Source organism: Entelurus aequoreus, linkage group LG10, assembly GCF_033978785.1.
Source record: "Entelurus aequoreus isolate RoL-2023_Sb linkage group LG10, RoL_Eaeq_v1.1, whole genome shotgun sequence".
Classification (NCBI taxonomy): domain Eukaryota; kingdom Metazoa; phylum Chordata; class Actinopteri; order Syngnathiformes; family Syngnathidae; genus Entelurus; species Entelurus aequoreus.
Window position 1 is genome coordinate 30968037 of NC_084740.1, and position 16656 is coordinate 30984692.

Here is a 16656-nt window from a genome sequence, read left to right on the forward strand (position 1 = left end):
ATCTACAAAGATACAAATAATTGCTATTGTGACATCTAGTGGACACATTTAGAAATGCAGTTTCTTTCATTAAAAAATGTCGGTTCATTTTTATACTTAGCAAACTCATCCCGCGAGCCGGATAAAACCTGTTCGCGGGCCTGATTATGTTTGACACCCCTGCACTAGATGGAACTCACATAGCACAGTTTGAGAATCACTGCTTTACTAAATATTATATGTTTATTTCTGTTGGAATAATAACAGATTCCACTGATCGCCGATGATGGACAAAATATGACGAATCAGTTTGATTATGAAAATCTTTAGTGGAAGACAGGCCAAGAAATGAGACTTGTCAAAATTGGACTAAAATATTGGCTTTGTGACCAGGTCATCAAGGATGAAGATTGTATCTTTAAACAGTGATAACTAAGCGGTGTACTGGTTTTTATTATTGAGACTTCTCCCTTCCAATACCAGAGGGATACAAGGACGGAGTTGTTCTCCTTTTATTAGTTTTGATTTATTCTTTTAATAATTATTTCTTAAACAGTAGGAAGGGGATTAACATGGCCACATTCGTCGCGGTTTACCTGACACTTGAAACGTGACAAATTGGAGAAGAGTACATAACAACGTAACTCGGACGGTTATGGATGGATTTTGAAAAAAATACATCACTCATATACTACGAACACACTTCACTTCCTGCTTACAGCGTTCCACGCCCCCACGCTGCTCAGAGGATTCTGGGAAATTTAGCTTAAGCACTAGAAAAAAAACTACACAACAAGTTTTTGTTTTTGTGAAGACTTTGAAACGGAAATACCGCGGTATCTGCAATACCGTTACACCCCTAGTCCCTATTATCTATGAGAGAAGAGGTCATTGCCTTAAAAAAAACAAAAAACAAAAAAAAAAACGGCTTCACTACACATCTTAAAACGAAGCCCACAGCTCTGCAAACTATCTGTCAATCAGCTAAAGTCATGGGAGTTGTAAGTTGCTATAGTTATTATCAATTGTGCTGAAATTGTATTTTTCTTTGTCTGTGCAAAGCTGTCAATCCCAAAGATTGCAAGCCAGTCTCGTATCAGTGTCTGTGTCCAGGAACGGCCTGCTGACTGCCAAGGCCGAACACCGCCGTGACGCAGACAAAGCAGAGACAGGGCGATATCACAACTGTCTGCACATTTGCATATTTGTATAATCATATATTGTGTCTAACTGGAGCTGTCGAGATTACCCCCTTCAGTGATGTAACCAGGGACCTTCCAAATAAATAGAGGAAGCACGTGGGCTGGACTTTTAGAACGTAGTTTGGATCTGTAACTAGAGTACAGCCCAAAAAATGTGTCTCCTCAATTGAGCCAAATTTAACTCTGTCTCTGCATGATTCCTTGCTTCTCGTCTGTTTAATAGATGTCATCAGTGTTTGAACCTGACATCTTCAAACGGCATCTACTACGTTGGACAAGAGCAGAGTCAACGTGTACAGTAGTAATGGGACGGATTACCTGACACATGAAACGTGACAGATTGGGAGGTGCACAACCCGCTTCAGTTGAATATCTTAAAATGTGCTTTGTGGCAATTCCAACTAGAGTGGCGCTTTCCATCATTTCCAGCAGACCGCATTGCAAAATTATTATTCATCTCACGTGAAATCCACCCAAGAATAGGGGCCGTACGAATCACTTCCCTACTGAACGTCCTTCACGCGTTCTGTGTCGAGTCTGAGTAACCCGAGGACCACCTGTACCGTGCTCGCAGAACTGAATATCGTAACACTTTTAAGTCAAAGATTATTTCCGTGTGTTCATACGTGGCTGTGCATGGACAGGGGGAAACCTTTCATCACGCCAACTATCGTGTTGTTTTTTTCAATGTTAATGAAAGCGACTGTGTGCTGTTATTTGTCCTCACGGTCCAACATAAATACTCACAAGTATTCACAACATTTCCTGAAAGCTATGTACACATGTTGTCACAAAGAAATACCATCAGTGTGTTTTAAGTGCTAAGTGAGAGGTGCGCGTTTTCATGTGTTTTATGTACAATTCTTCAAGTTGCGTTTGAAATGCATGACTTATGGTAACTTAGGAGTAAATGTGTTCAGTAGTATCGTCAACATCGAAAAAAAACCCTAATAAAATTACATTTTTATCAAAAGGACACTCCTTCCCTTGTAGTGTTTATCCCAGTAAGATCCACGAGATCGTAGTCCGGGTTGTTGAATGTTCTTCATCATAATCCCATTTCAGGTTTTTTTTTTTTTTTTTTTTTTTTTTTTTAGTGACAGGTGTTAGAATTGTGCTGTCTTTCTGTCAGGTTGTCGTCACCGTGGCGCCCACGCCGTCCTTGACGTCGTCTCTTTCACGGGGCTCATAAATAAAAAAATCCGCCATTCGCCGAGCTGTGCTTTCATACGAAACGGATCCCGCTTTGTCTTTTCTTCACAAAAAAATAAAAAATAAAATAAAAATGTCACCTTCAAGTGACGAAGAGGGTTAGATTGTCTTTCAAAAACTTGCCAGCAACTGTTTTGTGTCCATAAACAACCACCTGCAATAAAAGACAAACACACGATCAATCCAAACTCACTCAGAACTAGGGTTGTACGGTATACCGGTATTAGAATAGTACCACGATACTAATGAATCATATTCGGTACTATACCGCCTCTGAAAAGTACCAGATAGAACATGTTAAAAGAGAAAGTAAGCATATTGTGGGGGGAGGTGTAGCCAGCGCTGCCTGTAGGAGTAAAAGTCACCGCCACTGTCCGTGGTGCTGAGGACGAGACACAGCTGGCAGGTGATTAGATTTCACAGGTGGTACGTGTTAATCTAATCATCTGTTGTCTTTAAGAGTGAGCGGCCGGGTGCAGGAGGACGAGGAAGTTTGGAGAGTGACTGAAAAGTAAAAAAACATACGATCAAACATACGATCATTAAAGGCCTACTGAAACCCACTACTACCGACCACGCAGTCTGATAGTTTATATATCAATGATGAAATCTTAACATTGCAACATATGCCAATACGGCCAGGTTAGATTAGTAAAGTGCAATTTTAAATTTCCCGCAAAAAAATTCTGCTGAAAACGTCTCGGTATGATAACGTTTGCGTGTGACGTCACGGATTGTGCGGACATATTGGGACACCATTGTGGCCCGCTATTAAGTCGTCTGTTTTCATCGCAAAATTCCACAGTATTCTGGACATCTGTGTTGGTGAATCTTTTGTAATTTGTTTAATGAACAATGAAGACAGCAAAGAAGAAAGCTGTAGGTAGGATCGGTGTATTAGCGGCTGGCTGCAGCAACACAACCAGGAGGACTTTGAGTTGGATAGCAGACGCACTACCGTGAGTACAGCTTTGGCTTTCAAACATTTGATCGCTTGCCCGTTCGTGCGTGCCGCTATGTGCATGTCACGTACGTAACTTTGGGGAAATATATGTGCTGTATGAACTTTACGGAGGTGAACGGTACTTTGGGCTGTGGGATTGAGTGTGTTGTGCGGGTGTTTGAGTTGTATTGGTGGGTTATATGGACGGGAGGGGGGGGGGGTGTTTGTTATGCGGATTAATTTGTGGCATATTAAATATAAGCCTGATTGTGTTGTGGCTGTGTTTATTTACTGTTTTAGTCATTCCCAGCTGAATATCAGGTCCCACCCGCCTCTCACAGCATCTTCCCTATCTGAATCGCTTCCACTGCCCTCTAATCCTTCACTCTCACTTTCTTCAGCCACAAATCTTTCATCCTCGCTCAAATTAATGGGGTAATCGTCGCTTTCTTGGTCCGAATCGCTCTCGCTGCTTGTGGCCATGATTGTAAACAATGTGCAGATGTGAGGAGCTCCACAACCTGTGACGTCACGCTACTTCCGGTACAGGCAAGGCTTTTTTTATCAGCGACCAAAAGTTGCGAACTTTATCGTCGATGTTCTCTACTAAATCCTTTCAGCAAAAATATGGCAATATCGCGAAATGATCAAGTATGACACATAGAGTGGATCTGCTATCCCCGTTTAAATAAGAACATTTCATTTCAGTAGGCCTTAGAAAACCTTGTTAAACCTGCACGCTGGACTCCTGTGCCCGGCCGCTCACTCTTAAAGACAACAGAGGAGTAGATCAACACGTACCACCTGTGAAATTTAATCATCTGCCAGCTGTGTCTCGCCGTCAGCACATGCCTCGCCCCTGCCCGATGGCGCTCGGCCTCAGCACCACGGACAGCGGCGGTGACTTTTACTCCTACAGCAGGGGTGTCAAAGTCAAATGGACGGAGGGCCAAATAAAAAATTTAGCTACAAGCCGAGGGCCGGACTGTTCGAATGTTCATTGAAAAATTTTTAAATGACGCATATAGTCTAGTGAACCTAATTGAACCTACTGAAAACCTAACAAATATATTCCAATATGATCAGATAAATAAAGCAATATTTTCTTATGGCTCTGTCAGTAATCTTTAATTTTCAACAGACACAAAAGACAAATTTCCTTTATATAAAAATCCCCATAACATGAACATTAAATGAAAGAAACCGGTATTCAAGGCACCATCAGTAGCCTATATTTTCTATTTTAGCAAAAGTGGGCTAAATTTACTTCAAAGAAAAAAACAATAATAGCAATTTTCTATCATCCACTCAACTGAAATATTTTTAAAATATAATTAAATTGAAATACAATAAAATAAAGTGCAAAAATCTATAAATCAAAAACACTTTGTTTAAGGAGAAGTAACATGCAGTGAAAACAAATATTAAACTTTAACTTTTAAACTTGAATTGAGTAAAAACTCTAAATATGTGATTGCACAGTAATGTTCACATTAAACCCCCCTCCTCCCTCCGTGGGAGGGAGGCGAGTTGGGTGCCCGAAACCCCCCGCTGGTTTCGGCCCGCCCCTTGGCGCGCGTGGCACGGCGGGCTCCGCGACCCGACGGCTGGCCCTCGTGGCTTGACGGCGGGTGCGTCCCGACGGGCCGCGCGTAGGGGTCAAACGCAGAAGTCTCAGGGCCTCGTGGTGAGGGGGTGGCCTGCGGGTTTCGGCCCGCTTGACCCCCCCGCTCCGTTTGGCGCGCGCGGCACATGACGGGTTCCGCCACCGACGCTCGGGCTGCAGCCCGACGGTGGTGCGGGCCCGGCGGTGACGCGCGGTTTGGGGAAACAAAGCAGAAGTCTCAGGGCCTCGGGGCCGGGTTTCGGCCCGCCCCCTTGGCGCGCGTGGCACGGCGGGCTCCGCGACTGACGGCCGGGCTGCAGCCCTTCGGCCGGCAGGCGCGTCCCGGCGGGCCGCTCGCCCCCTTTCGGAACCTTGGACCGGCATCCGCTTGGTGCGTGTAAAAGATCTGCGGTCTGCGGGCCGGTTCTAATAATAAATCAAGATCATCCCAAGGGCCGTAAAAAACCTTCTCGCGGGCCGGATATGGCCCGCGGGCCTTGACTCTGACATATGTGTCTTACAGGCAGCGCTGGCTACACCTCCCCCCCACACATACATTAACAGTAATTGAACAAGTAGATTAATAATTCATTTTCTACCACTTGTCCTTAACAATGTTGACAAAATAATAGAATGAAAAATGACAATATGTTACTGCATAAACCAGCAGCTAAATTAGGAGCCTCTGTTTGCTTACTTACTAATAAAAGACAAGCTGTCTTGTATGTTCACTATTTTATTTAAGGACAAACATGCAATAAGAAACATATGTTTAATGTACCCTAAGATTTGTTGGTTAAAATAAAGCCAATAACGCAATTTTTTGTGGTCCCCTTTATTTAGAAAAGTACCGAAAAGTATCAAAATAATTTTGGTACCGGTACCAAAATAATGGTATCGGGACAACACTACTCAGAACTAACACTACATTATTTGTCAGTAAAGTTCCAGGACTGTTGATGTCGATTAAGCATCTGACGATCAAGAGATTATGCGGTGTCTGCTTTTGTTCAATGTGCGAGAAGAGGCGAAAGTTGTGGCAGGACAACTCGTACCCGCTTCACCATAGCAACCAGCCTCAAACGCATTGATGAGCATCTGACAGTTTCTGGCTAGAGGAGTGTCAAATTTTTTTTAGATGGGGGGGCCACATGGAGAAAAATCTACTCCCAAGTGGGCCCGGCTGGTAAAATCACGGCACGATAACTTAAAAATAAAGACAACTTCGGATTGTTTTCTTTGTATAAAAATAGAACAAGCACATTCTAATTAGTTTTTTTTACACTTACATGTTGCGGTTAATAGTATTCTATCTTTATTTGCCATTATTTATATTTTCTAAATACATTTAATTTAATTAATTCAATTAATTGTTCATCAGTCAACTCAGTGTTAATTTTCAATCTATCAAGATAAAAAATTATATCAAAATCAAATTAAAGTATGTTATTTATGTTGTTTGATCATTATCCTTGACTGACATATGTAGCGTCATCTACAAAGATACAACGAATTGCTATTGTGACATCTAGTGGACACATTTAGAACAGCTGTTTCTTTCATTGAAAAATTTCATGTAAATTATTATACTTAGCAAACTCATTGCGTGCCGTACGTTTGACACCCCTGGGCTAGAAGGAACATCGCCGTGGTGGAGCACAAGATATTTTTTCTTTCTTTCGACCGAGCTGCGGAAGATACTGGAAAAAAACCCTTTCCAGGGGTGCTTGAAGACGTTGCAGACAAAAAGCTCGGAAAATGCAATAGACTCGAGGGAGAGTGCTTCAATGGGGAAATTGTAGGATTAGAAATATAACTGTTGTGACACCAGTCCTGGAACTTCCCTGACTGACCTTGTATATTAGCATTTGGGTCATCGTGATCCAAATCTTGAATAGATAAGAGAGTGAAATAAAAACCGACTTGATTGCGTTGGTAAGTGCATGAGGAAGGGGATTCATATGGCCCCATTTGTCGTGGTTTCCCTGACATATGTGACGAATTGGGGGGTTGCACTATCCACTTTCGCCAACAGACGGCAGTAGAGTGTTGAATATCTTAAAATGTGTTTTATGACAATTCCAACTTTAACCACAGCGTCAGTTACTATGTAGAGTGGTGCTTTCCATCATTTTCAGCAGACTGCATTGCAAAATTATAGACATACAAACGGGGCCACATACATTAATTGAACAATATTGCTGTCCGAAACACGACATTTTCCAAGAGTGTGGTGGTTGAAAATGTATTTCCTGTTTCGTCTCTTGAACCGGAAGTAGAACTGTCCATAGCGTTGCTGCTCGAAAGGATTCTTCAGTCGTCACTCCAAGCAGCGTTTGTAAGTTTTACAATAAAACTAAACCTATTTAAATTACTAAACTATCCCAAGTGTGATATCTGTAGGGAATGTTTTGATGAATATTTGTACGTGCTATCGTAATGTAATCAAGCTAGCATCATTAGCATTAGCGAATATGCTAACATTTTTACAAGTGTCTGTGTTAGTATTATTAACTTACAATGGCATTCTTTTTGTAATGTTTCAGTTTCACAAGTTCCTCAGTAAACTCACCAAAATGCCACCGTGGAGTTATTGGGTCTTCTTAGCGGTTAGTAGGTAGTAGATGACTTCTGTTTTGTTTGATCGGCCGTTTTACTGTTGCGTGACAGGCACCGTTTGAAAACAATTAAGGTATTTAAATAAACATTTACAACATATTTCGTACCGGTATATATTTGCGGCTCATAGTCCCATGCGACTAATATATGTAAAAATATTTATTCTTCTACAATTTGGTGGGTTCAGCTTTCATACTGGTGCAATACAGTACTCGTTACTATAAAAAGTAACAGGGTTATTTCTAACTCTAACGCTAAGTATCCTGAATCTGTAAACTAATTTTACTGGAAAAAAGGCACAAACCAAAGGGTATTAATGTGTACTTCCTTAGTAAATCAAAGATGCCTCAGGTATCTGGTGCCAAATATCCATATATCCTATTGGTTACTATTTTTTGTGGCTTTCTAGTCAAACTTACCATGATATGGGAGAAAAAAATAACTGTCATATTTCCACATTGGGGTCTGTGAATCCCTTTTTCCCTTCGTTTACAAGGACGGGCTTCTCTGTTCTTGTGTGCCAGACGAGTATCTATAGATGGGTGAAACAGGAATGAAGAAAACACCATTAGTAGCATGCGGTATGCTTCATACGCGCATTCATTTCCTTTACCCCTTTCAAATCCTATTCTGTTACCAACTACTTGACAGAGAGAAAGAAAATGTAACTTTGTTGAGGGTGAACTCATCAGCAGTTTTCTCCTGAGTGCTTTTACAACATTGGTTGTGTTGCTGCTATGTTGTGCAATATACTTGTTCATAAATGACCATGTACACATTTTCATTGGCTCAAATATCCTTACTTGAATAATTATTTTTTTAAATAAACGTGTGATATGTATTGCTATCCAGCCATCCATTTTCTACCGCTTGTCCCTTATTCGCGGGGGGTGCTGGAGCCTATCTCAGCTGCATTCGGGCGGTAGGCGGGGTACACCCTGGACAAGTCTCCACCTCATCGCAGGTGATCTGTATTGCATAAATGAAATAACCGCCACTATGTCATGATCTCACGTAACAGTTTCGACTTTATTATTAATTTCCTTAGTTTCTGTATTATTTTCTGTGAAGCGCTATTATTTTTGTTCATGTCCACCACTCCATTTGTTTGTCTCAGGTTGCCAATCAAAGATGCGTTTTTATGTCAGCCCTGTCCTCTGTTGCACTATTTCTTTTATTTTGTTAGTAAATACATTTTACCTGCACTTTGCCTGCCGTCTCTGCAACCTGTCCTCTTTTGCGTATGTTTCCCGAGCACTATTTCTTTTATTTCGTTAGTAAAAACATTTCACCTGCACTTTGCCTGCCGTCTCTACACCCTGGGGTCCAGACCAACAGCGATCAACACCAAAACGTAACACACTCTCCAATTATTGTTTGCTTCCAAGATATTTTGAGGACATTTCTTTTGAAAACACCCTTTAGGTCCCCTCATAGATTTGTTACTGGATTTATATATGGGCTCTATCTGGACATTTTCTTGTGATAAAGCCATTCTTGCTCATGGAGAAACATTTCAAACTTTTCAGTATTTATCTTTTAAAGATATATTTCTCATTTATTTCAACAGGTGAGACATTTTTCATATATCTTTTGGGAAAAGAAGATGTGAAAGGATTTATCATGGTGTCATACTTCAGAAAAAGCTGGTCCTTCCTGTCATCTCTGCTGCTGAATTATGCATGGAGCCCACTCTCCCTTTCCACAGGAGTAAGTGAGGTTAATAGTCACGCTTGTAAAGGGAAGCCCGCGCGCAACTTTGCCCAATTTTTGTCTCCCACTTCTACATCAAATCCACCCCCTTCTCGGCATCCTCCTTCATCTGTAATCAGCACGTAGTCCCGACCTCGCCATCCTGCCAATCTCCAGTTCCGCTCTCTCAGCTGCTCCCTGATTTGCCTGTCTTTCTTTTTTTATCCCCCTGCGGATGACGGAGGGAGGTCATGGACATGCTGGTTGACTACTGAAGGTTTACTGGAGTGCACACTTACATAAAGTATGTATCTCCTAATATCGTTGAACCTCTTGGAAGATATAAAGCCCGCTTATCAAGATTTTGAGAATATTAAAGCGGATTTAGGGGGAAAAAAAGCTGGGCTATTTAATCCTAGACAAGAGATGTATCAAACATTTAAAAAATATATTTAAAAAAAGATATACACTGAACAAAAATATAAAAGCAACACTTTTGTTTTTGCTCCCATTTTTCATGAGTTGATCTCAAGGATGTAAAACGTTTACTATATACACAAAAAGACCTATTCCTCTCAAATATTGTTCACAAATCTGTGTTAGCGAGCATTTCTTCTTTCCCAAGATAATCCATCCCACCTCACAGGTGTGGCATATCAAGATGCTGAGTAAACAATGATTATTGCACAGGTGTGCCTTAGGCCAGTGTTTTTCAACCACTGTGCCGCGAGAGATTATCTAATTTCACCAATTTGGGTTAAAAATATTTTTTGCAAACCAACAATAATAGTCTGCAAATTATATGTTGTTGTTGAGTGGTCGGTGCTGTCTAGAGCTCGGCAGAGTAACCGTGTAATACTCTTCCATATCAGTAGGTGGCAGCCGGTAGCTAATTGCTTTGTAGATGTCGAAAACAGCGGGAGGCAGTGTGCAGGTAAAAAGGTGTTTAATGCTTAAACCAAAAATAAACAAAAGGTGAGTGCCTTTAAGAAAAGGCAATGAAAGTTAGGGAACAAAACTAAAACCGAACTGGCTAGAAAGTAAGCAAAAAGAGAATGCTGGACGACAGCAAAGACTTACTGTGGAGCAAAGACGGCATCCACAATGTACATCCGAACATGACATGACAATCAACAATGTCCTCACTGAGAAGGATAGAAATAACCGAAATATTCTTGATTGCTAAAACAAAGTAGATGCGGGAAATATCGCTCAGAGGAGGACATGAAACTGCTACAGGAAAACACCAAAAAAAAGGAAAAGCCACCAAAATAGGAGCGCAAGACAAGAACTAAAACACTACACACAGGAAAACAGCAAACAAGTCCAAATAAGTCACGGCATGATGTGACAGGTGGTGACAGCACTTTGAGACAAGAGCTATAGTGATGCATGCTTGGTTATGGTTTAAAGTCATATCCAACAATTGCGAAGACTTTTTACTGTCAACTGAGTTTCAATTTTTAATGGTTTCAGTGTGCCTCCGGATATTTCCAATGCAAAAAATGTGCCTTGGCTCAAAAAAGGTTGAAAAACACTGCCTTAGGCTGCCCACCCTAAAATATGCAGTTTTGTTTTATTGGAGGTCTGGGGGCAGTCAGTATCTGGTGTGACCACCATTTGCCTCATGCAGTGCGACACTTCTCCTTCCCGTAGAGTTGATCAGGTTGTTGATTGTGGCCTGTGGAATGTTGGTCCACTCTTCAATGACTGTGCCAAGTTGCTGGATATTGGCAGGAACTGGAACACGCTGTCGTAAACGCCTGATCCACAGCATCCCAAACATGCTCAATGGGTGACATGTGAGGTGAGGATATTGGCCATGCACGAACTGGGATGTTTTCAGCTTCCAGGAATGGTGTACAGATCCTTGCAACATGGGACTGTGCATTGTCATGCTGCAACATGAGGTGATGGTCTCGGGTGAATGGCACAACAATGGGCCTCAGGCTCTCCTCCCGGTATCTCTGTGCATTCAAAATGCCATCAATAAAATGCACTTGCGTTCGTTGTTCATAACATACACCTGCCCATACCATAACCCAACCCCCAACATGGGCCACTTGATTCACAACGTTGACATCAGCAAACCGCTCTCCCACACACATCTGCCCATAACAGTGAAAACCGGGATTCATCCGCAAAGAGAACACCTCTCCAATGTGCCATACGCCATCGAATGTGAGCATTTGCCCACTCAAGACAATTACAATGACGAATTGCAGTCAGGTCGAGACCTCAATGAGGACAACAGGAATGCAGATGAGCTTTCCTGAGACGGTTTTTAACAGTTTGTGCAGAAATTCTTTGGTTAGCTGTCCATGTGGCTGTTCTCAGGCGATCATGGAGGTGCACCTGCTGGATGTGGAGTTCCTGGGCTGGTGTGGTTACACGTGGTCTGCGGTTGTGAGGCCGGTTGGATGTACTGCCAATTTTTTTGGAACGCCTTTGGAGACGGCTTAAGGTACAGAAATGAACATTCAATTCACGGGCAACAGCTCTGGTGGACATTCCTGCAGTCAGCATGCCAACTGCACGGCCCCTCAAAACTTGCCACATCTGTGGTATTGTGCTGTGTGATAAAACTGCACATTTAAAATTGGGCTTTTATTGTGAGCTGCCTAAGGCACACTTGTACAATAATCACGCTGTTTAAGCAGAATCTTGATATGCCACATCTGTTAAGTGGGATGGATTAGCTTGGCAAAGAAGAAATGCTCACGAACACGGACTTAGACAGATTTGTGAACAATATTTGAGAGGAATAGGTCTTTTGTGTATACAGTAAACGTTTTAGATCTTTGAGTTCAACTCATGAAAAATGGGATTGAAAACAAAAGTGTTGTGTTTATAGTTTCGTTCAAAATATCATAAAATATGATAACATTTAATATAATACTATTAATACTATTAATGTATATTAATTGTTATTTTGTATTTTAAATACAATATACATGTATTGTATTATTAATAACAATGCTTATATATAGTATATACATAGTAATTGAACAAAATAATATAATTAACATAAGGTAGTTTCAAACATTGTAATATTCCAAGTAACACAAGAGATTCATATGGACATCATTATTACACAGCTACCTTTAGGAAGACACGACCAATGTTTATTTTATTGTGTTTTTAAACTAATATTGACTAAAATATTATAGTCTGTATTTTATAATTGTACAGTCTAATATGCTTGGATTTTAATCATCTTATTGTTGCTTATAGCTGCTGGTTGTTTGCCTCGTTTGCACTGTGGGTGGTGAGTGCCACAACAATTTTGTTGCAGCAATGCACAATGACAATACATTCTGTTGTGTTCTAAACTATCAAACTAGACAAATGAAAATACTGATATAGAAAGTTACGATAGGCCACAAATAAAATACACAGTATGATATAGTAGTGTGATTGCTATTATTATTCTACTTCTGGCTATGTAATCTGTGTATAATAAATGCATGTAAAATGTAGATTAATGAATGACAGAATACCGTACATGTAATCCGAGCTCCTTCCTGCTCTGTCCTTGATACAAATAAAGCCACATTTTCTTAGATAATATTAAAGTAAATCCGGATTGGAAATGTGCCATGACACGGCACACTGTTAAAGCTTAAACTATTGTCACTATAACAATGTAAAAGGTTTATCTGCTTTCTTTTGCATTTCAAGTATTCATTACATATATGTATTGTTGCATTTGATGCTGTTGGGATATATTATGTTGGAATATAATTAAGATAATGAAGGATGAAGTGATTAAGAAATGTTTAGTATACATATGCTTAGAATAGGCCGTGCAACTAATCATATCCTCTAAATGTCAGGCTTGGGCGAATGAAGGGACTCAGATGCAGAGATGGGAGGTTCTAAATAAGGCTTTTATTTTGAAAATAACTCTTAACCTCCAGAGCAGAAACATTTACAATCACTATGAGGTACTACTATGATATCAAAATAAACGTTTCCAACAAGGGAAAGAACCAAAAATCACTCCAACGGAGGAATAGACAAAAATAAGACAAATATTACTAGCAACGAATCTGTTATAAAAAACTTTAACAAAAAGCGCTCCAAACGGAGGAAGAAATAAAGGACTATGAAAACTTACTACACTCACAATATTTCTAACATTTATATAAACAAAAAATCACTCAAACTTTGAGGAAGGAAATGTTAAGGAAAAATCATAACTCACCACTGCGGTAGAAAAAAGTTAAATAACGAAGGTCGCTCTGAGGGAGGAAAAAGTTAAACTCAAAATTACAGCTAGACAAATGCTGGATTAACAAACGTGGTCGTGGGACGAGGCAAGACAAGAAGATGAGCTTGGATGCAAGACAGGCACGAAGGATCGAGACAATCTGGCACAGAACAAGGGGAGGGATGGGCTTATATGGAACATGAGGGTAATGGGAAACAGGTGGAAACAATCAAGGGTCAGGGATGACGTCAGACTGGTGACACAAGAGGAAGGGCCCGTGATCGCGGTGTGACACTAAGTTCCAGTTGAAACTGGGTCCAAGTTCACGCATACGCACATTCACTCTTATCGCCCACATTCTTGCCACTGTTTACGTGGCTTCTTTGCCAAGATCTGAAGGACAACTCCAGATATGAAGTCGGAGTCCAGGAAGGAGAAGGCAGAGGAAGATTCCACGCCTACAAGCAGGCACCTCATTGCATATTCATACATTGTGATATATATTGTAAGAGCGCGAGGGGAAGGGCGCGTCCTGACAGCACTGTGTAAGTCGCCGTGTTGAATTCTACTAGGGACAGATAGCGTTCAGACAAATTGTATTAGAATTGTATCCAATAGGGAATAAATACTTCTGATTTTAAGTTTATGCATCGTGTCCTCTTTAAACATCTTCTGGCTCCAGATTAAACACATATGTTGACAATTAAATTGTAATGTTGATAATAGAGGTAATTATAATTATTCATTATCAATATTGTTTTTTCTATTGCTATTTTTATTGCAATAATGTTCATAGTCATTTATGTGTTATTACTATCTACTTCATTAACTGGTTCTTCTTTATAATGTTTGATATCATATTTGCTGATGTAGTTTTTGTTTTTTGTTGTTGTTGTTGTCTTTCTCTGTCTTATACCCCTCTTGTCCCCGCAATTCCCCCCTCATCTTCTTTTTTCTTCTTTCCCTGCCCTCCTGCTCCAAATCCATTTAAAAGAGTCAAATACAAATAGGGCAATATCAATAACAAAATCCAACACTTCTCTTTTCTGTACAGCATATATGGGCATCAACAATATGATTTGCCTAAGTGGCTTGACAAGACTTATTAATAAAAAATAAAAATGAAAATAAAATGTGCCAGGAACATATGCAATTCTATGTTTTAATGATTTGCAATTAAAACAATGATATGTTCTATATAAATATGTTTAGTATGAAACATGCATCAAATTAAATTCAAGTTTGATTAAAAAAAGCATACAAATTGTTTCTCAAAAAAAAAAAAAGACCAAAAAAAAAGTGTAATATTCGGTCTCAAAATAAAATTCCGGGCCAGGGGCGGGCCTGGATTCAAGGATTGTAGGTGTACTTAATAATTTGTCTTATGAGTATAGAAATAAAGGACATTTGCATGACTATTATAATCAATTATTGAGATTTCTATTCTACCCAAATGTGATCTATTTTTATTAGGGGACATAAAATGTAAGATATATTAATAAATACAATAAAAAAAGTGCCAGGAACATATGCAATTCTATGTTTTAATGATTTGCAATTAAAACAATTATATATTTTCTATACATATGTTTAGTATAAAACATGCATCAAATTAAATTCAAGTTTGATTAAAAAAAACAAAAATGGTTTCACACAAAAAAAAAAAAAATTAAAAATTGTGTAATATTTGGTCAAGACATTAATAAAAAAAAAAAAAAAAAAGTGCCATAAAAATTGTTTCACACACACAAAAAAAACAAAAAACTAAAAACATTTTGTAATATTCGGTCTCAAAATTCCGAGCCAGGGGTGGCCCTGGATTCAAGGATGGTAGGTGTACCAGCCAAATGTGATATTTTTTATTAGGGGACATAAAATGTAAATTCAGTAATTGAAACACCTCATTTCTGTTGTGCAAATTCCATAACCACTAAAATCGTTGTGCAAGTAAAAGCAGCATAAAGTAAAATAAGCATAAAACGTACCTTAGTGCAATTGGCCGCTTTGGGTTCCAGGTCGCCGAGCGTGACAAGTTCCCGCAGCAGACTGCTCTCCTGGTAGCCTCCCTTCACCCCGCGGAGCTTGAAGTACGCCTGAGGCTTGAAGAGGATGAGCCTCAGGTCGATGGCGAAGGGCCGGTGGGGGTCAAACACCGTCTTCCAACCGTACACCTTCCCGGCCGCGTTGACCTTAGGCGACTCGTAGCGCAGGCCGCCCACGAAGGCCACGGGCCACACGGAAACTTTCTGAGTTGATCTCATCTGAGCGAGAGGGAGGTGGAGGGGGAATTAGTCATGTGAAAATCAGCGTACAAGACAGCGAGACACTTACACTGACGCGGGTTTTTAGAGCTGCTGCTATTATTCATGCGGTGAAAGACAACAAGCGGTGACCCCGCCATTGTGCTGTGTGGAGCTGACACATTGTTAGATGAAGGCACGTCACACACACAAACACACGCACACACACACGCGCACTGTTCAACCATGAGACAATCAGCCCGCAGGTCTTATGTAAAGACAATAAAAACAAGATCAGTACACTGTGGCTGCCCGGAGACAACATTGATGAAGCGGGATTCGAACCAGAAACACTCTGGTTACTCCACAACCCGCTCACACTGCTAATTCAGTACACTTACATGCACTAAATTAGTCAAATTCCCCAAATTAATTATTTTCAAGCAAAATCTCTAATTCTATAGTGAGCAAAATGCTGTGTGTCTGCGATACACTACAGCAGTGTTTTTCAACCATATATATATACGTATATGGTTGAAACACAAGAGGCTATATCATCTCTACAAGCCTGTTTCGCAGGGAAACCGGTGAAACAGGCTTGTAGGGCTGAAAGAGCCTTTTGTGTTTTTTCCTGACCTAATGTATATTCCGCTCTACCCCGGTATTGAGCACTGTATAACGGATAAACCACATAAACCTCAACTATATATATATATATATCCACTCACTGTACAGGAGCACAGTGTCAGACGAGTGCTCCTGGCTGTGAACCCCAGGAAGGCTGCCGGACCAGACGGAGTACCTGGAAAGGTGCTCAGGGCGTGCGCCCACCAGCTCGCTCCCCCCCTCACCAGGATCTTCAACTTCTCCCTGGCTCAGGCAGTCATCCCATCCTGCCTGAAGTCATCTACAATAATCCCGGTGCCGAAGAAGTCTCCCATCACCAGCCC

General features: G+C 40.6%; 1 protein-coding gene across 1 annotated transcript in view; it reads right to left on the reverse strand.

Annotated features, from left to right (window-relative positions):
- Window positions 1–1733: 1733 nt before the first annotated feature.
- Window positions 1734–16656, reverse strand: part of LOC133659136 (galactosylgalactosylxylosylprotein 3-beta-glucuronosyltransferase 1-like) — a 62015-nt gene continuing 47092 nt past the window's right edge. The window contains exons 6-8 of the mRNA XM_062061870.1: window positions 15452–15727; window positions 7981–8093; window positions 1734–2547 (exon numbers count right to left, since the gene is read on the reverse strand). Of these exons, the coding sequence (XP_061917854.1) occupies window positions 8007–8093; window positions 15452–15727 (363 nt within the window). The 3' untranslated portion in view covers window positions 1734–2547; window positions 7981–8006. The remainder of the gene's footprint in view (window positions 2548–7980; window positions 8094–15451; window positions 15728–16656) is intronic.